Consider the following 22,277-nt stretch of genomic DNA (forward strand, 5'->3'; position numbering starts at 1 on the left):
ATACGGACTTCAAATTTTGGCACGATGGTTTTTTAGCTTGAGCAAAGTTTAACATTTCCTACTTTTGTAAAAAATAGGGTCGGCCTACTAGACATTCGCGTAGCCAACCTAAGTCAAAATTTGGTTTTTCCATGGAATTATTACAATTTTGAGAGTATTTTTCGATAATATACCCCAAGACTTTTATTTATGTCATGGTAATCCTTGGAAAAAAAATTGACTGGAATTTTGACACAAAACTAACCAGAGAGTTTTAAAACTCGCTCTGGGTTGAATTCGATATGTACTGGGTCGTGGGATAGTTCTACACCTCTCTATAAGGGGGCGTCCATAAATGACGTAGCTTTTTAAAGAGATTTTGAATACCCCCTCCCCCCTCGTAGCATTTCATCACAAATTCGGATACCATCCCTATAAATGACGTAGCTTGTTGAACAACCCCCCCCCATCAACAAAATTTTAATTTAAAAAACGCAAAGAAAATCGAAACGTTGTTCTGATATCAATTTTACCTTGTATGTTTAACGAATATGTACTTATTATGAAAAAAAAAAACAATAGAAAGAAAACATTGCCGACTGCCGACATCAAGACCATAGGTGCAACCAGCGGAGATTATCACCAAAGCTTATGACTCAATAAACCGTCCATCGTTCTGTTTGATGCCGAAGAACAGGCAGTTGAAGCTCCCAATACAGTTAATCTGTATTGCAATCTAAAAACTGTAATCTGTTAAGAATATCAAATTGGTTTCATTTGAATAAAATGTACTATGACATTTGAGGGACCCTGCAGGAGTTTCTTCTACAATTCTTTTAGCATTTCATTCTAAAATTCCTCAAGGAGCTTCTTTTGGGATTCCCATTTATGAGAATTCCTTCCTTTTTGATTTCTCCAACACTTCCTTCAGATATCCCTCCAATAATTCCTCAGGAAGGATGTTAGTTTCCACCAAAAGATCCTTATGAGATTTCTCTGGAAGTTTTATTTTCTAAGGTTTTTTTTTAAGTCTATCCATGGTTTCCTTCAAGAGTTCTTTTAAGGTTTTCTTCTCCTCCCTTCCACCAGCAGTTTCTTCGAACATCTGCTCAGGGATTTTAACCAGAATTCCTTTTGATATTCCATCAGAACTTCTTTCCGGGTTTCCTAAAGAAGGTTCATCCTGGATTCCTCCAGGAATTCCCTCTGGGTTTCTTTCAGAAATTCCTTCCGGAATTCAATCGGATATACATTTCGAGATTTTTGTAAGAATTTCTTCCGACATTCTTTCAACGCCCCCCCCAGAAGTTGCTTCTGGGATACCACCAGGAATTCTTTTTCGGATTCCTTCAGGAATTCCTCGAAAATTTCCTCCTATGATTCACACAGGATTTTTTTCCCGGGACTATTCCAGCATTTTTTTTTGGTATCCCAGGAGTTCTATCTAGATATCTTCCGGGATTCTCCAAAAAATAGGGGTTCCTTAAAAAATTCCTTCCGAGATTCCATCAAAAATTTCTTCCGTATTTTCTACAGAAATTGAACCAGCAGCTCCTTCTGAGACTCTACAAATAGCTCCTTCCGAGATTCTTCCAGGAGTTTATTCAGGATTTCTTCAAAAGTTCCATCTAGAATTGCTCCAGGAACTCCTCACGGGATTTCTTTTGGAATTTGTCTATGATTTCTTCTCAAGATTCCTCCAAGAGTTCCTTCTGAAATTCTTCTGGAAGTTCCTTCAGGGATTCCTCCAAATCCATTTAGAATGTTTTTAACAAATTTCTTAACAAATCCGATGAGTTTGACGATTTTGCCTAATTGTTTGGGTAATTTTTCAGCAAATACATTTATTATTTATCATCCCCCCCCCCCTTGACGAGTCAACGAGCAAAGTGACAAAAGAAGAAAATGAGATTTGTTCCGGCCTTGCAGCAAGCAACAAACTATTTGTCGTGAGAAGCATTTGAGCGATATTGATTTTTTTTCTGCGTACACAATACATTATTTTTAAAGCAGGATTTCAAACCACTTTCTCAGATACAGTTGTTGCGTCCGATTGCTACATGTATTATGAAAGGAAGTCGCCATTTATGTCCATTATTTGTTATTTACAATAATGTGAATGGAAAGAGAAATCCTGCAATATATTTCTTCTTCGATTTACTAATAATTAATGCAAGTAAAATTTTTATTAACACTCGAGCAGTCGCGTCTATGTCTACCTGCAGCGATAATGCGCTCACTCTATGTACCACATACGTGCATTTTTCATGGTGCGTGTACTCAGTACACGACGCGACCGCTCCCGGGGTAATTGCGAAATACTTTTTTCAATAGGCTTAGTAGAAAGCTACGTAGCATATCATGAACCCCTGTCGTCACACTTCGTCACAAAATCACAAACACCCCCCTCCCCCCAAAAAGCTACGTCATTTGTGGACGGCCCCTAATGCAGCAGAAAGAAAGATGACTTCTAGATCTTAGCTCATGACTATGATTCAACGGTTGATCAATTTTATGAGGAAGCGGAACCATTTGGGAGGGGCTTGTATTTTGAGCAATCTACAACTGTAACTCAGTCAATTTTCAACAAAATAGCATATTTTTTTGTACAAAAATACAAGTTACTCTGTTTGAAATTAAATTGAGTAATCGCGGAAAAGTGCCCAAAATAGAAGCCACTGCCCAAGTGGTTCGTTACCTTATACAATTGTGGCGAGTCAGGTTCATTTTCTAAAGTGCTGCGAAGGGCATCGTTTCCCAAACATGGCGCCCTCGAATTCCTAATTGATTGTATTGTCAACATCAACAATTCAAGCGGAACACTAAGCGGTTTGCAAGTTGCGTAGTGAAGTTTGGGAGGCTATGGCCTTGGGTATTTTTGATTATTTGTAATGAAAAATCATCATATGGATAGTAATAAGCATAATTTTCTCTTTCTATCACTTCAAACCGACATTGAAAACAGTACCTTTTTATGAAGATGTAGGCCGTATTCAGCACTTCCATGCATTCAATTCCCTAAATTGGGAAAATAAGGATTTAATCTTGCCGTTGCTAGATTGCTTGGAAAACAATAAATTGGGTGCACTGCTAAATAAAAAGATACTGTTTTCAAAAGTAGTTACGCCCTTTTAAAGTTCAATCACATGTCCTTGCAAACTTATGCATCACTTTTTTTCCTGCCTTAATTTTTTCTCCAAGCAATGTCAACACCAGGAACTTGAGATGCCACATTCCACAGATTTGATGTAGGTATCCGTTACTTCGATAATTTAACACGTTTCATAATTACACTAGTTTACAATATAAAACGAAAGTCGTGAACTTCTGTCAACTATCCAAATTTTTGAAGCACAATTTAGCGCTGATTTCAGAACCGACCCTCAAAACAATTTAAGTAGAACAGTTTTTGAGTTTTAGCTCAATATCGAGTTTACCAAATTTTCAAAATATGTAATATACTAAAATTCAAATATATTGCGTTTTGTTCAACCAATTTTAAATTTTTCTCCATAAATTAAAAGCTAAATACAATACCATTCGGTCATCTGAATACAGGTTTTGCGTCAGATTGATAAAATTCAAGATATTGGTGAGTTTAAGGGACAATCTCATTAAATTTTAGCAAAATTCCCAAAAAATTTTGAAGAAATGTATTTTTTCAATAAGAAAAAAAAAACAATTTAAAAATTCTTTCTCGACGTTTATTTGATATATCATATGTAGGCGAGTTACAGTAAAAATTTCAGCTCAATCGGAGCATTGTTTACGGATAATGAGATGTTTGAAGTGAGCGACTTTGCCTAAAAATAGAACAAAAATCGACTTCAAATCATCAACCTTGTATGGAAAGTCGAAAAAAATTCCGCTCTACTGTAATTTTTTTCTTTCGCGTTTTCGAACTCAGGGCATGATTCTACACCAAAAATGATCATCAGCGTACCGAGTTCAAAAATGCTGTAAACTAGTGTTATGTAAGACGTTTTCATAAGCCGAAGGCCGAAACTAATATTTCAAGAAAACGAGCACATGCTCTGAAATGTCCAGAAATGCCTCCAAAATCTCCCTGAAACGTCCTCGGACCCCACGTAACGCATCTGAGACCTTCCGAAACGCCTCCGCAACGCCTCTGAAATTAACTTAAAAATACTATCAGACTTCCTGAAATGCCTCCGAAACTTCCTTAAAACCCACTCGGACTCCATGTTACGTACGTGAGACTCCGGGAAACCGCCGAAAACATGCCCGTAACTTCTCTAAAGCCCTTAGAAAATCCTCTGAAACTCTCTGCAATACTTTCGAAAACCCCGAGGTCTTCTGGTATCCCTCTGAAACCTCTTGTGACCCCCTAAAATGCCTCTGCAACTTCCCTTTGCTCTTCCCTATAAACACCCAATGGCCTTGTACCGACTATTCGAATGGCCTCCGTTGCAATAGTTACCGTCATTCATAAATTTTCTTAAGGGCAAACGTCTTGAAATCCCGCTTCAGTGCATCAGAACTTCAGACGCACAATTCTCAAGAATCAAGCTTCAAGCAACAGTGAATTTGATTATTTTGTTCTTGCTCATTTGTAATAAGCTTAAAATAAGAAGATCAGGTGCGCGAGTTTTGTTTACGAAAAGATTTGTGCGCTCGAAATCGTGATTAGGTGCCAAAGTAGGCCATTCCCAGCTAACATTTTTGCTGCATAAGAGTTTAAGAGAGCCTTCTTCTAAAAGCGTTTGCTCTATAAGCTGTTATACAGCTAATTTTGTTAGTTGGGTTGTGGCGGCCATTTTGGGATTCTAACAAGTCTGTCCTTAATGTGGTTCTGAGTTACTTTATTTCGTTTTAGGGGGCATCCATTAAGTACGTCACGCTTAGAGGGGGGGGGGGGGGGGTTTGTGAAAGTGTGACACACAATGTATTTGGTATAGGAAAAACCCGTACGAAGGGGGAGGGGGAGGGGTTGAAAATTCTCAATTTTAGGGTGACGTACTTAATGGATGCCCCCTTATGCAGGGTATAAAAAGGTGCCAAATCTAAAATATGCACAAAAAGAGGCTTTAGTGTATAAATTTCACTGGCTCTCTTTCGAAATTGAGTGTGGCCGGCTAATTTTTAAATTATGTTGATGTCTTCTTGAATCGGAACAACATCACATCTTGCATCAGATAAAGTATAGTTCCTTGAAACAGAAACACCAGTTCCTTGGAAGTGTGGCCACCCTGATATCGATATTGAAATTCATAACTCATGGCCCTGTACACAGTGGAAATGCCCCTCGCCAGTGGTCAGGTGCTTCAACTAACCATGAAAGAAGAACTACCAACCATCGATCTACGTGGAAGTTGTCCTTCCGTTGGGATTGCTCGATGTACATAGATACAGCGAAAAAAAGAGCAAACCAGAAGTGCAAACGTAATCGAGACGGTTGTGCGCTTCTAGCTCCAGAGCAGCTGGGTGATGGTTGCATTGGCCGTGAAGAAAAGATTCATATCGAAAACTTAATAAATATTTGCACTGCTGTTGCTTCAATGGACCCAAGAGGGCTCCATGATTCTTGCACTGCTCGTCGAAGTAGTGCAGTGCAACGAGTGTACCTTGCTCTGCTGTAAGCATTCATCGTGGGTTACAATTGTAGAGCAACCAGCAGTTGCAATGTAGCAATGTAAAATTGTCTGAGAATAGAGCTTCGCTATTTAGCTACTGGGGAAGTAGTACTAGTGAACAACAAGTTTCCTCGTACTAAAAATAATTCTTTGTTGGATTTTTATTAATATTCAAGTCTGTAAAATGTATTACATAAGTTTTTGTGATGTTAGCATTCGTTATTTTTAAGAATATGAATCGTAACGTTTAAAGTGGGGTGATATAATAGTTATGGCTATCTTGCTCCATTTTTGTTTCAATACAAGAAAAATCAAATCTGATCCGTCGGCTCCATTTCTAAATACGAACAGTGCTAGCAAAATGCACGTGTGCAATCTTCTGCAGCTGGCTGGAAGCGTTGTTGTGTGCAACATCTCCTGCATCCTTCCGATCGTTTCTCGACCATCTGACGACAAGCAATGTTGAAATATTTCTAATACCTCTCAATCCCCTGCACTCGCTCGCATGTTTGTTCGTTCACAGGTATGCCGAGGTGGAGAACCATCCGAAGGCGCGTGGCCTGGAAACTGCTCTGGAGCAGGCACTGAAGGAAGCCGTAGACGATGACACCTACCGAAAGGTGAAACGGATGAGTTATTCGAGCAACGCCGCCAGTGAGGTATGTATGTTCTGGGGGTTACGGGTAAAACATCGAAATGCGATAGGTCGACTATCATAATGATGGGGCATTTCTAGTAGTCGACTATCATTATGATGGAGCATTTCGTAGATATATGGTTGTTTAACTCTTTGGGGTCGGAGGAGTTATAAAAATCATATTCTCATAAGAAAAACGACTGTTTTAAATAATCCACTTAAGGCGAAACTGGAAACATTTCCTCATTTTTTTGGTTTTTGATTTTTTATTAAATAACGAAGCAATATTTCCAAAATCGGTTTCGTGTACATGTAGGGTATGGATCAGGGTATCTTCTGACTTTTTACGCGGTAGAAAATGTTTTTCGTTTTTGCAGAAACCATTTTTTAGTAAAATTTTGTTCAAAAATGGTTTCTGCAAAAACGAAAAACATTTTCTACCGCGTAAAAAAATCAGAAGATACCCTGATCCATACTCTACATGTGCACGAAAACTGATTTTGGAAATATTACTTTGTTATTTAATAAAAAAATCAAAAACCAAAAAATGAGGAAATGCTTCCAGTTTCGCCTTAACTAAGCTGAACCTTGTGCTAAGCAACGTGTCTAGTGTTACACATTGTACATTATACAGTGATTCATATACATAAAATCTTCTGTATAACCAGCGCAGTGGTATCATCGAGGTAGGGGGGGGGTGGTTTGGGGTTAAACCCCTCCCAGTGCCAATGTTGCATGTACCAGGCGCCCCCCTGCCATTTGTCAAATTTACGAAAATTTCCTCCTTTGACGCCTTTTTTGCGCACGGGCCTGACTCGCAGTATGACCGTGCTTGCAAATATAACAGAAATAACCTACGTTTTTTTTTGCGCTTCCATACACGTAAGAAAATAGTTTCTTAGTAAAATTTGGAATTGTTTCCTCCCTGTTGGATTTAGGTTAAACTCCACCAAAATTTCATTAGTATTTTCTCTCAGGGAATTTCAAAGAAATTCTTTAAGGAAATCTTCCAAGGATTCCTTAAGAAAATTGTCAGACTTGTTTTTAATTGCCTTCAATGTTTTCTAAAAAAATAATAATAATTTAAGAACTTCTTTACAAAACGCTCCTTGGATTCCTTCCGAAATTGTTCCATTAATTTCATCTGTTAAACCTCCAGGAATTCCCTCCAGAATTACTTCCAGTATTTCATCTCCATACTTCAGTAATTTCTCTAATAATTTCTCAAGAAGAATTTCCATGAGTTTCCTAAAAAAATCTCCATAGATTCTTTCAGAAATCAATACGAAAATTCTTTCAGAATATCTCAGGAATTCAGGAGTTCCTTCAGCAATGCTTTCAGCGATTCTTTCAGGTATGAAAAACTAACCACTGAATTAAAATATGGATGCCTTTTAGTAAATGAAAAGATCAGAATTTATCCAGAAATTCCTGCAAGGATTTCTTTTGAAAATCTTACACGGACTTCTTCAGAAGTTCTTTCAAAGTTTCTTTCAGAAATTCTTTCCATGAACGCTTCAGACATTTTCCTGCAGAATCCTCCAAAAAGTTTTAATTGGATTCCCTTATTATTTTTTCCAAAGATTTCTTGAAGAAATCTTCTATGGATTCCTTCCAAGATTGTTTCATGGATGCCTGCAGAAATTCAGACTTAAAAAACCTTGGCTGATTTCAAAAATTCTCCAGGGATTTTGAAGAAATTGATGCAGGACTTTCTTCAAATATACCCTCAATAGTTACTCCTTAAATTTCACCTAGATTTTTTTAGGTCGATTTTCATTGCTAACTTCTAAAATTTCACTAGAAATTGCTATAAAATTTTTTGTGGGTGTTAATTTATAAAATTTCTCCGGGAATTCCTCCAGATTTTTTTATAGATATTCCTTCAGAAAACCGGAGAGATATTTCTTAAAGAAACTTATCAGTGATTTGTTCGGGAACTGCTCTAGAGTTTCTTAAAATAATTTCCCAGGAATGTGTCCAAGAATAACCTCCACAGATTCCTGTAGCAGTTCATTTAAAGATTCCTTCAGATTTTTTTGAAATGTCACCCCCAGAAATGTCTCCTAGGGCTCTTGAAAGAATTTATTCAGAAAAAAATCTACAGAATTTCCTAAGGATTTTTTTTAGAAATAGGGTGACATTGGGTATTATCGGCAGGTTTGTTCTCTTCGTCATGGGCGGTGTTTGTCAGCCAAACTGCCTGAAACTTGGCCATATAATTCAGCTTAGTTGAGAAGGATTTGGGGCCAACTCCGAGTTAAATTGGTTTCAAAAAAAAAACCAAGACGAAGAGAACAAAACGGTCGAGAATAGGTAATTTCCCCTATCTCAAGAGTCTATTTCTCAGAATCTTTACAGAAGCTGATCTAAGCGTTCTCCAGGCAATACAGAAATTCCTTCAGAAATACGAAATACAGAATGCTCCAGCAACACTTACGGAAAACCCGCCACGAACTTTATCACCATTTTTCTCCAGGATTTTTTTTTCAAAAATCTTCATAAAATTTTCATTAGAATTCCACCAAGTTTCTCCAGGAAGTTTTGCAGGAATTTCTCCTGTGTTTTTTTCTAGTTTTCTCTAGAATTTCTAGATTACTTTTGAAACAAAAGTACCCTTGAATATTCCCAGAGATTACATCAGAAACTTTTTGCAGAAATTCCTGCGCGACACCCTTCCGAAATTTCATCAGGGAATGAAGGAATGAAATAGGTTCCTTCGGAATTTTTTCAAAGAGTTCTTTCAATAATTCTTTGAGAAGTTTCATCAGAGTTTCATGCAGAAACTCCTACAAGGATTTTTTTAATTGTTCCTTCTGAAATAGTTCCTGGGATTCCTTCAGAGATTCCTGCGGGAATTGTTTCTGATTTTCCTCCACGGTTTTTTTTAGAAGTTCTTTCAGGAATAGTACCAACAATATTGGAAAAATTCTTGAAAATGTTTCAAAACAAATTTCTAAAGAAATCACTGTTTTTTTACTGAAGTATTCCTTTAAAAACTTATGTAGATTTTCAGGGGATTTTTTTTTTAAATTTTTAAGGTTATCTTTAGAGAAAAACATGGAACTTCCCAAACAGTGCGCCGTGAACATTTCTATAGGGGTTTCCCTATTCCAAATTTTTAAACAACAAGTAAATATTCCAAAGTCTCAACTTTTGATTACTCTGACATTCAACAGAAACACGAGTTTGATGAACAAAGTAAGACTTGAATTATAAAAAGAAATCCACGTGCTCCGGTGGAAATCGAACTCACGACTCTCACGACTCTCACGACTCTCAATCCTCCAAGCTATGGAGCCACTTGACCATCTCCGTCCCATGATGGCACAGAACTACACTCGATTCCACTTATGCACATGATGTAGTCCCTTTCACAATCCAAATCTCAGAAACTTAAGAATATCTTAAGAAACTTCCTTATTCATATAAAGCATATGAGAAACTTAAGGAGGATGTAATAACAAAGAAAACATGTTTGTCAAATTTCTGGAGAGATTCATGAATGAATCGGTGTAAACGTTTCTTAAGAAATGTCTGCAGAAATTCTTGCTGAAATTACAGACATAGAAATAAAAAATAAATAGGAATTGCTTAGAGAACCTATGAAGAAATGTATGCAACATAAACTTATAGAAGAAGTCATTGGAAGAATACACGGAAGAACTAGAGAACCCTCCGCAGGTTTTCAAAGAAAAAAAATATTGGAGAAATCCCAGAAGGATCTTCCGGAAGAATCCCAAGAGAATTTTCTACTGAAATTCATGAAAAAAAAAAATGAAATTTCAAAGGAAAACACTCGAGCAATTTCTAAAAAAAATCCTTCAAATCTCTACAAAAATAAGTCTCATGGAATGTTTACTTGTGAAAAGCCGTTGGCAGCCCGGACAATTTCTTGAAAAACTGCCACAAGAACTCCTGGAGAAATCCCACAGAATGTGGAAACTCTAATAATATTCTTTATTCAGAAAAGTTTTTTTTATGTTCTTCATATTCATGAACCTTAGAGCCAATTCTTCACACAAATTTCCAAATGAATCACAAGAAGAATTTCTGAAGGAAACCCTTGAAGCAGCTTTGAAGGAAAATCTTGAGTAATACCTGAAAGAATCTCTGGAGGAGATCCTTGAGAAATTTTCAAAAAATTCATTCTCGGGATTGTCTGGACCATCTGGAGAAATCTTTGAAGAAATTCTCACTGAAAGTATTCTAAGACATCAGTATTTTTCTTTGGCAAATTCGTTGTTAACAGGGATGGGATCATTTATTTGCAAGGAGTTACATTCACTTGCTACTATCTCAGTTCAGAAGCATGCTATCAAAAAACAATGTATGGATGAATTTAACCTTGTAGTTTTATCTGAAAGTTTGACAAATAACACTAGGGTCGCACACGCATACCAAATTACAATCACGCCGTGGAGAGTTGCGTTTGCTGCCTTCTGTTGACTCAATAGTTGATGCCACGCTAGTACACTGTTTTACAAAGTTTCAGGTAAAACAAAAACGAAAAAGTGTTCCATACATTGATTTTTGCTACGATGTTTCTGAAGCGAGTTAACAGCAAGTGAATGTAACTGATTGTAAATGAATGATCGCATCCTTGGTTGTTAATGTTTTCGGCAAAGCCATTGTTTGATATTTCGGTATATCCTCTGGGAGTTGTTTCGGTAATCACTTGAGGAATTTCTTCAGAAATTCCTTAGAACATTTCTCAGGCAATTATTGTGGATACTTCTTCGGTTATCCCAGGAATTTCTTCCGTAAATCCGTTGAAAATTCTTTCGCCACGGTTAATACTTAAATTCCTTCCGCAATTTTCAGGCAAGTATATTGAAAATTTATTTCACAAATTTCAATAAAATTCTCTTGATTTTTTTTTTTTTGAAAACATATCGACAAATTTGTTTGCTTGCACTGTAATTGTTTTGGACGGTTCCTGAAAAGATTTCTTTGAAAAGTTTTCAAGCATTATTTAGGAATTCCTTTGGCTACTCTTGTGGTGTATTCTTTGTTAATTTCTCTGCATTTTTTTTCTTATTAATGTGATAATTTGTATGCAATCTTTTTCGGCATTCGCATGAAAATGAATTCTGTAATTCTCATTGAAAATTTACTTAAACATTTTTCTCGGTAACTCTTCGATAACTTTGTTATTTATTTTATATTCCTTCTTCTCCTTTGAAGGCTTCTTTGGCATTATTTTTGGGAATTGAATTGTTTGGAACTTACGTCGGTAACTTTATATAAAGACTTCTTGAGCAGTTTTTTATTTTTTATTTTGAGATTCTTTCGGTAATTTTTATTCTTGGAACCTGTTTCGGTGATTGATCCTGAATTTCCTGAAATTTGGGAGAAATTTTCATATGTATTTTCGAAGAGATTGCCGAAGGAATTCCCAAGAAAACTGCCGCAGGAATTATGGTAAAAATTCTTAGAAAAAAATCCTGAGAAATACCTAAACAGGTGGTTTTTGAGAGGAGTCACAGAAAAAGGATCAAAAGAAATTTCTAAATAATATTTAGATAAAATTACCGAACGATTTTCCAAAAAGAATTCTCAAATAAATTGCTGAAGTGTTCCTCTCAAAGATTTTGGAAAACAGTGTCTAAAGAAATTTTTGGGTACAGTACAAACAAAAACTGGACAAATTTCATTAAAAATGCCGTAGAAATTTTCAAAGGCATTGCTTAACAAATTGCCACAGGAATACAATTACAGAGGAATTGCTAAACAAGTTTCAATGAAGCTAGCGTGATTTTGTGCAAACGATCATTATTTGTGTCCAGGGTTGTTGAATAAACATGTTCTATACTCAAGTAACATTTTGATGTGGAATCGAGTTCAGTTCTGAGCCTGCTGGCGATGGAGATAGTCGAGTGACTCCGTAGTTTGAAGGAATAGAAGCGCCCGTCTAGTGAATTGTTAGTCGTGAGTTCGAGTCTCACCGGAGTACGTGGATTTCTTTTCATAATTCAAATCTCAATTTGTTTATCGAGTACATGTTCTGTTGTGCACATGGATGTCAATGCATTTTCAACAGTGCAACATTTTGATTACCAATCAGTCTTGTAGAGGTTTTGAGAACCGTCATCAAACCTTGTACCTTTTATTTTGGTTTTCTGATGGTTCTAAGAACCTCTTCTAGTTCATTTGACTAAACATTGTTACTTGGGATAGCTTGTTCGATACATATGTTGAGTTTATTTATGTTACTCAAACTATGTGCTTAGTGATCTAGAAATAATTTTTTAAACTTTTGTATTATCAGGGTGATGTTTTCACAGGTTGTTCCATAGATAACACTAGGTTACAAAATAAAACGAAAGTCGTGAACTTCTGTCAACGACCAACATTTTCAAAGCATAATTTTACGCTGATTTCGAAACCGTGCTTCTAAAAATTTTAAGTAGAACAGTTTTTGAGTTTAAGCTCAATATCGAGTTTTACAACTTTTCAAAATATGGTATTTAATAAAGTTCAAATATCTTGCGTTTTGTTCAACCAATTTTAAATCTTTTTCCATAAATTGAAAGCTGCATATAATACCATTCGATCATCTAAATGCATGTTTTGTGTCAGAATGATGAAATTCAAGATATTGGCGAGTTTTGGGGACCATAAATTTCAGCAAAATTTCCAAAAATATATGAAGAAATGTATTTTTTTCAATAAGAAAAAAGCAATTTAAAAATTCTTTTTCAACGTTTATTTGACATATTATATGTAGGCGAATTACAGTAAAAAAATCAGCTCAATCGGAGCATTGATTACGGAGAATGAGATGTGTGAAGTGAGCGACTTTACTTAAAAATAGAACAAAAATCGATTTCAAATCATCAACCTTATATGGAAAGTCGAAAAAATTTCCGCTCTACTGTATTTTTTTTCCTTTGCGTTTTCGAACTCAGGGCATGATTATACACCAAAAACGATCATCAGCTCACCGAGTTGAAAAATGCTGTAAACTAGTGTAATCTGCAACTTTCAATGATTGTTGGGTGACATTGTATTTTTTTTTTATTTTTATTTTTTTGTAGTCAAAAACAAAATATCAATCGATGCCTTCAGTTAAACAACCTCTGATATAGAATAATGTTCATTCCCGGCAAAATAAAACAAAATCGGTTGAGAAACTACAAAGTTGAAGAAGATCGTAATATGCAACAATGCAATCTATGGATTCTCCTTCGGAATTTAAACCGTAGAACCATACTGCAATAACTTTCAAACATTGCTTTATTATGGCTCTCTTGGAGCCTATTCGTACATGATGTAGGCGCATATCTCAATTTAATAGTTGGTGTCTTGTATCCTTAAAATTTTACCAGTTTTTAATCAAAGGTTGAACCAGACTTGAAAGATTCTCACCAGAATTTCTTCAGGGATTTATCTGTTTTTATTTTTTCTATGATCCCTCCCTTTTCTTCTTGTTTCTGATACCAGGAACGACAGGATGACTTAGGAACGACAGTTACAGAATTAGTTACTGACACTATGTGTCCTCTTCGATTCCTTCTTCTGGAGGGATCCTCAAGGTTTTCTTTGTGGAACTACTCCAGACAGTTTTTTTGGGATTCCTCAAGAAGAACCTTTTAAGGTTCATCAAGAATTGCTTCTGGGTTTACTCTTGCAGATCTTTCTGGAATTCCTTAAGAAGTTATTTGCGGTGTTCGTACCAGTTTCCCTCTGGGATTTGTTCAAGGAATTCCTTCTGGGACACCTCAGGATATTTTTTTTGAGATTTCTCCAAAAAATAATTTGCAAAAATTCCTTTTGAGATTGCTCTAGCAATTATTCTGCATTTTTTTCATGAATTCCTTCATGGATTCCTTTCTTCATGTTCTTTCTCCAATTTTTTCAATCCCTCCAAATGAGATTTCTCTTAGAGCTCTTCGTATAGTTCCTCCTGGAAATTCTTGCTGTTCCTTGTGAAATTGTTTTAGGAATTCCTTCTAGGATTTTTCCAGGAATTTCGTTTGTTTTTTTTGTGATTTCCTGGATATTGATATGTGAATTTGAGGAAATACTTTCTGGGATTCTTAGAAATATTTCTTCAAGAAGCTGCTTTTGAGATTTCTTTAGCATTTTTGGCGTCTTCTGGTTTATTTTTTCAGGAAATCCATTCCACCAGAAACTTATTCTGGCAAACCTCCAGAAGGTTGATATGAGATTCCTTAACAAGTTTCTGCTAAGATTATAGATGGAGTTCTCTCGTGTTTTCCGTGGTATTTCTTATGTAATTCCTCCAATATTTTTTTCTGTGACTACTCCAGGAATTCCTACTAAGGTGATCCTTATGAAGTTTCCCAAGATTCGTTGTTCTATGATCTTTCGTAGAATTTCTTCTGGGCTTTATTTTCAGGAATTCCTTCCAAGATTCCTCTAGATATTTTTTTATATCTAGAATTCTTTGAAAAAGTCCTTCTTAGGATCCTCAACGAGTTGGCTTGTTTCTGAATCACCATAGTTCGGTGACGATGCATATAATTATGGCAATCTCTGATTTTCTCTCACTGTTTATATTCATGGTATATGGGTGGTCGGCTTGCCAGTGCTCTCTTTTCGGGACTTCTCCTGGATTTTCTTTCGTGATAGCTCCAACAGATCCTCTAGTAGTTTTTTTTACGTCACATTCAACGTTATTTTACGCTTATTAGGTTACATTTCGTGACAATTCGGGGTTTCACAATTTACCAACTTGGTCTGTGGATTTTCAAGGCCTCGTATACGTCGTAGCCCTGGACGAATACAATAGTGATATAATTATGAGAACCCATTGGCCCGTTTTCAGACCAAATCGTGACACACAAACACCATTCTATTTTTACATAGATTAAAGATCAAATTGCAGGTCGAAACGGATCGACCCAAAGCCACTCAACATAGCTCAAGTAACCCCATGTTTTTGCATCGATTCCTAACAACAGCAAAACACCTATAAATAAGTCCTTCCCAATCGCTGTCCGATCAACCGGGCGGGCCGGGATCGGAGCAATACGATAAGAGGCGATAATAGCGGATATTTATGGCGATTGCTTCTGCCGGTCGCTGCGCCGGTTCGGTCGGTTGGACGACAATGCCCTGCAACTGACATTCTGTTTTCGACTTTTCTCCTAAAGTGTCGTCATTCAGCAATAGATAAGTGCACTGCTGGCTGATGCTGCTGCACTGCACACACGGATGGCTGCCTCTTATGTGAAAGCGCGCGCGAGAGCGCAATGATAAAACTTTTGGTTTTTCACTCCCATTTCTGACGGTTCCCGATGGCATCCTTCTTGTTGGGTACTGCTGTTGCTACAGGATTTCAGCAGCGCGCTGTTCGCGTTGAATGACGTGCAATTATTGCTGATGTCGGGTGGAAAATGAGATGGAAAAATGCGCACGCGGCGGAGCATTATAAAAACGCAATCGTAAATTTGTCACGATTTGCAACGCGTCTCTGTTTTCCGTTAGAACAAGAGGAAAAGTTTTTGAAGCGTGGCGTTTTTTTATCTGTTCGCTTTCGGTTCGCTCGCTGATACATATAAGTGGAAACAGTGAGCAAGTGCAGTCAGAGGGAAGATGCGCAAACTGAAGTTGGCATGGAACACGTTGCGATAATGGTGGGTTACTTCTGTCTGTAGTACCATTTGGCTGTTTTACAGCAATTACGATGAAGCATTACAAATGATGTGCATCATCAAGCATTGTTTGCGCAGCAAAACATCATTTGATCGAGGAAAAGTAAAGAAAATTAAACTAGTTAGTTGCATTCTAGCTTATTACTCCATTTAACCGAAGACCACTTTATTAAGAAGACTTGCAACACTGCTGACAAACGGGAGTCACTGTTAGCAGCGCCACCACGGATGAAGGTGACATTATTCATGATAGTGTGAGTAAATCTTCACTAATACACTCTTACACTTTTATACAAAGGTACCACCTTGGTTCAACAGGCGGCGGTGTCGTCGGTGACGCTTGCCGTTTGTATGGGAAACAACAGAGTTCCATGTCTTCTTGATAAAGTAGCCTTCGACTTAACTTATTACTGCATCCTGCAGGCGTAGGCTGATAGGGAAGGGGGGGGGGGGGGGGGTCTTGCTTTTGCAAACCTGAGCGTTTGTTCTCCAGGAGGAGCGGCTCATCCTCATGTTAGGGGCGGCTGATCAACGTCCGAGTACCAGGGAAGGACTCTAAGCTCAACTGTGCACTATGGTCCTCCCGAAAGTAGGGCGTTGTTAACAGGCCTTACGAACCAGCCGTAAAAACCCATTGTAACGGAAAATCAGCAACAGAATAATACGAACCGAGACCAACGGCAACGACCCCAGCGAACAAAAAGGACTTGCGATTAGAAACTCGGTACGTGGAACTGCCGATCTCTCAACTTCATTGGGAGCACCCGCATACTCGCCGATCTACTGAAGAACCGCGGGTTCGGCATCGTAGCGCTGCAGGAGGTGTGTTGGACAGGATCCATGGTGCGAACGTTTAGAGGTAATCATACCATCTACCAGAGCTGCGGCAACACACGCGAGCTGGGAACAGCTTTCATCGTGATGGGTGATATGCAGAGGCGCGTGATCGGTTGGTGGCCGATCGACGAAAGAATGTGCAGGTTGAGGATCAAGGCCGATTCTTCAACTGCAGCATGATAAACGTGCACAGCCCACACTCCGGAAGCACTGATGATGACAAGGACGCATTTTACGTGCAGCTTGAACGCGAGTACGACCGCTGCCCAAGCCACGACGTGAAGTTCATCATAGGAGATTTAAACGCTCAGGTAGGCCAGGAGAGGAATTTAGACTGACAATTGGAAAGTTCAGCACCCACCAAAAGACGGCGTAAACGACCTACGACTCATTGATTTTGCCGCCTCTTAAAAACATGACCATATACAGCCTCCCTTATCGTTACACTTGGATATCACCACAGCAGACGAAATCGCAAATCGACCACGTTCTGATTGACAGACGGCACTTCTCCGACATTATCGACGTCAGGACCTATCGTGGCACCAACATCGGCTCTGACCACTATTTGGTGATGGTTAAACTGCGCCCAAAACATTCCGTCATCAACAATGTAGGGGATCCTGGGGTAATATGCACCGTTTAAGCAAAATGGTTGAATTTATGGTGCAATAAACAGATATTGACCATTTCAAGACTCGTATACTGTTCCCTTATGACTAATCTTCAACATTATGAACAAATTTCTTATTAAATTCCATAAATATCAACAAATCTCTCAATTAAATAAAATACTAAAATTCGACTGTAATGTATTATGTAGGGGCAAAATGCACCTATTTCGGGGTAAAATGCACTACAACAAAGGGGCAAGATGCACCCAAATAATGGGGCAATATGAACCACAATAAGGGGGCAAGACGCACCATTACAGTAGGCCATTGATTGAGTTTTGAATATTAAATTTAGTGAACCTAAGGCAAGTTAGTAAAACTATTCTTCTTCTTCAATAATATTAGTCTCTTTAACTGTTTATTTAGTTATTCAATTCATTTATTTCAATCATTTAGGCATTAAAACAAAACAAATCAATTCATGAGATTCGATTATGGTAGAATCAGGTGAAATTCAAATCAAGCCACCAAGAAAAGTACAGCCAGCCGCGCAGATTACAACTCGCACACATTGCATTTCTCTGCACTTTCAGCACAACGCACATGGAACCACTCCTGACAAGAAATACACTTAAACCAGCCTTTCCCATTTCCTGACAAGGAGAATGTTTCTCCACATGTGCTACAAAGTATATCATCCGCATCGTTCGTGGGCAGAGGCCTCGCTTTGCGACTTGTGCGTTTACGTACCGTTTTCTTGATATTTGAAATATCCTTTAGAGCGGAGGTTTCGACCAATTTCTTGCGGTGTGGAGATGCTGTCAACTCGAGGGCTTGTTCCTTTTTCGCACTGTTTTTCTTACGATTTGGGCCCACTGGATGTGACATTTTTAACTGCTTAGTCATTGAGCTAGGAGAAATCTTGAACGTTGTCAGCCGATGCGTTTCATCATTTGCAGGTTTTTTTAGGTTGTGGTCCCAGCGTATTTTTCTCTTCGAGCCATGCTCTGGGCTCGACACTGGTCGATTGCTGATGGTACTTACAAGTTTCTTCCTCTTCCCTTTGGCCGCAACTTTCTCCTGTTGAAGCAATGGACTGTTTTCTCCATTCTCCATTAGATCTTGCGAAACGTTCGACAGACCTACAGATGCGTGATGTGGTAAGTCATCGTTGTAACCATCAGTCGACACCGAGAGTTCCTGGTAAGCGGCCTCCATAGAGCATTCACCTTTCAATCCATCTGAATCATTAGCTAGCTCAGGTTGTTGTTCGACATATTGAAGTTTTAAAATGGGGCCAATGAAGATATCCCCGTTGCGAATCATGTAATATTCGTCTGCATCAATCTGGTCTACGGTTACCACGTCGCAGTCGTTTTGAGGATTCTCCATACCGACATTTCCGATCATCTGATCATTATCACTGGTTTCTGGAAGGATCGGCTCTTCCGGCACCGTAGAAGTTTCATTGTTGGTCGAAAGTAGGAAATTTGCAGCCTTGAAGTCGGCATCGGTGAATACAGATCGATTGAAAGGATGAATGCCTGTGGCGCGAAATCCGCTTTGAGCAACCTTCACGCTAGCTGACTCCACAAAAGCCTGATTGACCAGGGCACAGATGTTGTAAGGAGTGATTACTTTTCCTAAAAAAAATGTCACAGTTAACAGTTTATACATATAAACAGTGAGTTATTCCTACCTGGATGTTGGTGTTGATACTTGGTGACAGCAGTTCCATAATGTGACTTCAGTGGACCCATCATTGTGACGTCAAGGGGTTGCACCTTATGCGACGTGTGTGGCGGAATAGACACAATGCGCACAAAACTCCGTTTCGCTTTCTCCAACATTTGCCAATTTCTTGTGTGGCTGGAATGTCCATCCAATATCAACAGGACCGGCGAATCAGCAGAGGGTTGAGTGTAGGTCAAAAAATGGTCAAACCATTCTACGCAGGTAGTTATTGTGCTCCAACCACTTGGGTTGCACGAGAAAACCGATCCTTCAGGAGCACCATTCTTCAAAGCGTCGTTCATTCGCTGCCTGGCAAAAATGAACATTGGTGGTAAAAACTCTCCGGATGCAGACATGGCCATAACTGCCGTGGTATTCACCCCTCGCTCGCTTGATGAAATGCCGGATACTTGACGCTTTCCTTTTTTAGCAACGACTTTCGATGGCTTTGTTGGAACCTAAAAACATATACAAACTTATGAAATCAGTTTTTCAATTTGGCCTTTGTTCAACGCTTACCGTAGAAAACCCCGTTTCGTCCATATTCCAGATTCTGTGAGCCGGATATGGGTGTTCATCAAAGATGCGCTCCAGCAGATCGAAAAATTTGTTTACGCTGTTCCGATTGAATCCGGTTGCCCGTGCGAGGGAAGTGTTCTCAGCAGAACGTAGAGCAAGAGTTGGATGTCGTTTGAGAAAGCACTTGAACCAGTCGTAACCCGCCAGTCTTTTAGATGTGTCAAAAGGATGTGGAATCCCGTTTGATTCGGCCAGCTCAAAGGCCAAACTTCTGACATCTTTGGATGTGTAGCCGAAATAACACTCACTCATGTACAGGATGTGTTCCATCAATTGTTCTTCCTGCTTACTCGTGAACACAGACGAGAAACTTCCGAGTCTCGAAACACACGTTGGGTGGCTGGCCTTTGCGAGATATCTGAGGAGAGTTTTCTTCGGAACACCATACAATCGTGCTGCAGAGCATTTGGAGATCCCGCTTTTCACAGCAGCTATGGCCGCCTGCAAGTTTTCCAGCGTCCACGAGCCGCGGTTCGACTTCCTGGTGTAGTTACGGACCATTTCTGTTGATGAAAATAAAACTATGGACTGTTTGTTTACATATGGTTCGTTTTGCCCCGTACTTGGGAGTGCATACTGCCCCATTTGTCGACAAAACGAAATATTCTCCAAATTAGCAAAAATCACTAAAACTCACCCAAAACATCAATACGAGCGTGCAGCCTGGACTTCAATCAGTCGAACAACTGAGGATTTATGCAGCACAACTATTTTTCTCACTAATAAAGACTTATCAACAGAGCCGGAGAAATTACATCCAAACTGGTCAATTTTTATTTTTTGCTTTTTTCTTGTTGTTTCAAAACAAACAACTGTCAAATTCATAGGGTGGCCAAATTTCGTAGTCCTCTAATAGGGTGGATCATATTTTTTGTTCAAAAGCGTGATTTTCATAGAAAATCAAGAGGGGTGCGTTTTGCCTCGACAGTGCATATTACCCCAGAAACCCCTACGATACCGGCGACCGACACGGTACAACCTTGAACGACAACCGAGTGTCGCCTCAGCAATGGGTTTGTTTTTCGCATCGCCAAGAATTTCAGCAACGTACATTGCCTCAAGTCGCTACGTTTTGCTCTCCGTCGACTTCCATGGCGGGATCCGTTTAGATTACCGAGCTATGAGAGTAGATGTCGTTTGATAGTTTGTTCATTTAGTGTTTTTCGTAATCTTCTATAAAATAATCTCTTTAATTATTACTAAAATATTGGACCAGTCTAAAAGATTGAAATCGCCTTTTTGCATGAACTTTCACTAGAACTCACGAGTAGCACCTCTTAAGACGGACAGTTAAATGAGTTCCACTATAGCCAACACGCACATGTGACCTGCACGCCCAAAAGGCATAGTGCTAACACTTTTCGCAAAATTGCGCGCTCGGTGCTGTGCATTGACCCCCCTATAATTGCATTCAAAGAACATTGAACTTAGCCGAATGGGTCGATTCTCTCTTGGGTCGGAGATATAGACGAGTCGTATGACGAAAGACTTTGGATGCAGACCACCCTCCTCCCCCTGACCTTGAATATTTCGCGAGCGTGGATACGATATCTGCGATATTTCTCTCGGGAAATATTTCAGATTCGATGGAAGATAATTGCATTTCGCGACTTATCTGAGGCATCAAGAACTTGGACCGATAACTTCGTTCTGGCTAGTGGAAGAGACAGGAGTGATCAAGTTTATGTTTCGCGCCGTGATGTGTTGTTAAAGTGTAGTAGATTTGAGCAAAAGTGCAAATCGTTGCAAGTTAATTACTGTGTGCCAATTTCGTGTGTGTTTCCTTGGAATCGAAGGTCTGTGGCAACCTGCGAAACCGAACACATCACACCCCCAGTCAAGATCGCTTCTGACCCCACCGTCAGCTACGTGGTTTTCCCGGAGGTGCGGAAACCGGAAGAGGGCCAGCGTCCGTCAATCGCGCCCTAGGCATAGGTAGCAGGCACCCACGTTCACCATCAAATTGCGCCAACCGTCGAAACGTTCATCGGCGGCGCCGCGACGGCCGCCCCCGTCGCCCAACACACAGACCGGAGGGTTTTTGCAGCAGCGTCCATCTCGACACCCCTTGACGCGCGATCCCCAGCGGCGAGTTCATGCTCGATGAGTGACCGCCGTGGGTAGATCTCGGAAGCAGTCCTCCAAGCGTACGTACGAATGATAATCAAACCGTGAGTAACAAATCATGCATGATTTAGATTAAGTCCATGCGCATGGCTCAGTTTTTCCCGCTATCGAAGCCATCGAGTAGATAGCGTAATTTCCTTGAATCACGTGGCCCACCGTAGTACCCGCTTTCGCGCCGGTGGCCCCCTCTTGAGCACGCACACACACACGCACACCGTCCCGAATGAACCGCACTTGCACGTAAGAGTACTCGACACGACGACAGGTTAGGAAGAAAGTAGACAGAAGGGAAAGCAAAGAGTAGGCCTAGGCTAGCGAAGAGTGAGAGAAATGGAGAGAGAATAAATGTACAAATGAATGTTTTGTGTCCATGCCGTACTGATGTTTTGAGGTGGGAATACTTTTAGGCGTAGCCCTTGGATAAAACCATAGTGAAGAGTCGTCAATAAAGTGACATGAAGGTTTAGCATGTTTTTCCGTTCGTAATTAATTTCTTATTTATTATTTTATTTTACTGGGGCGGTTCCCCAAAACAACCGAGACTACTCCCTTA

The 22,277-nt window shown here is 39.3% G+C and overlaps 2 protein-coding genes across 13 annotated transcripts in view; one reads left to right on the forward strand and one right to left on the reverse strand.

Annotated features, from left to right (window-relative positions):
* The window catches only part of LOC109418248 (uncharacterized), a 755,006-nt gene that overhangs the window by 493,361 nt on the left and 239,368 nt on the right, over nucleotides 1-22,277 (reverse strand). The window lies entirely within an intron of this gene.
* The window catches only part of LOC109621307 (uncharacterized), a 155,261-nt gene that overhangs the window by 115,772 nt on the left and 17,212 nt on the right, over nucleotides 1-22,277 (forward strand). For all 12 annotated transcript variants that reach the window (XM_062850751.1, XM_062850750.1, XM_062850752.1 and 9 more), the window contains exon 12: nucleotides 6,097-6,232. In XM_062850751.1, coding sequence (XP_062706735.1) covers nucleotides 6,097-6,232 — 136 coding nt within the window. The remainder of the gene's footprint in view (nucleotides 1-6,096; nucleotides 6,233-22,277) is intronic.

Source organism: Aedes albopictus, chromosome 2 (genome assembly GCF_035046485.1).
Source record: "Aedes albopictus strain Foshan chromosome 2, AalbF5, whole genome shotgun sequence".
In the NCBI taxonomy this organism is placed as follows: domain Eukaryota; kingdom Metazoa; phylum Arthropoda; class Insecta; order Diptera; family Culicidae; genus Aedes; species Aedes albopictus.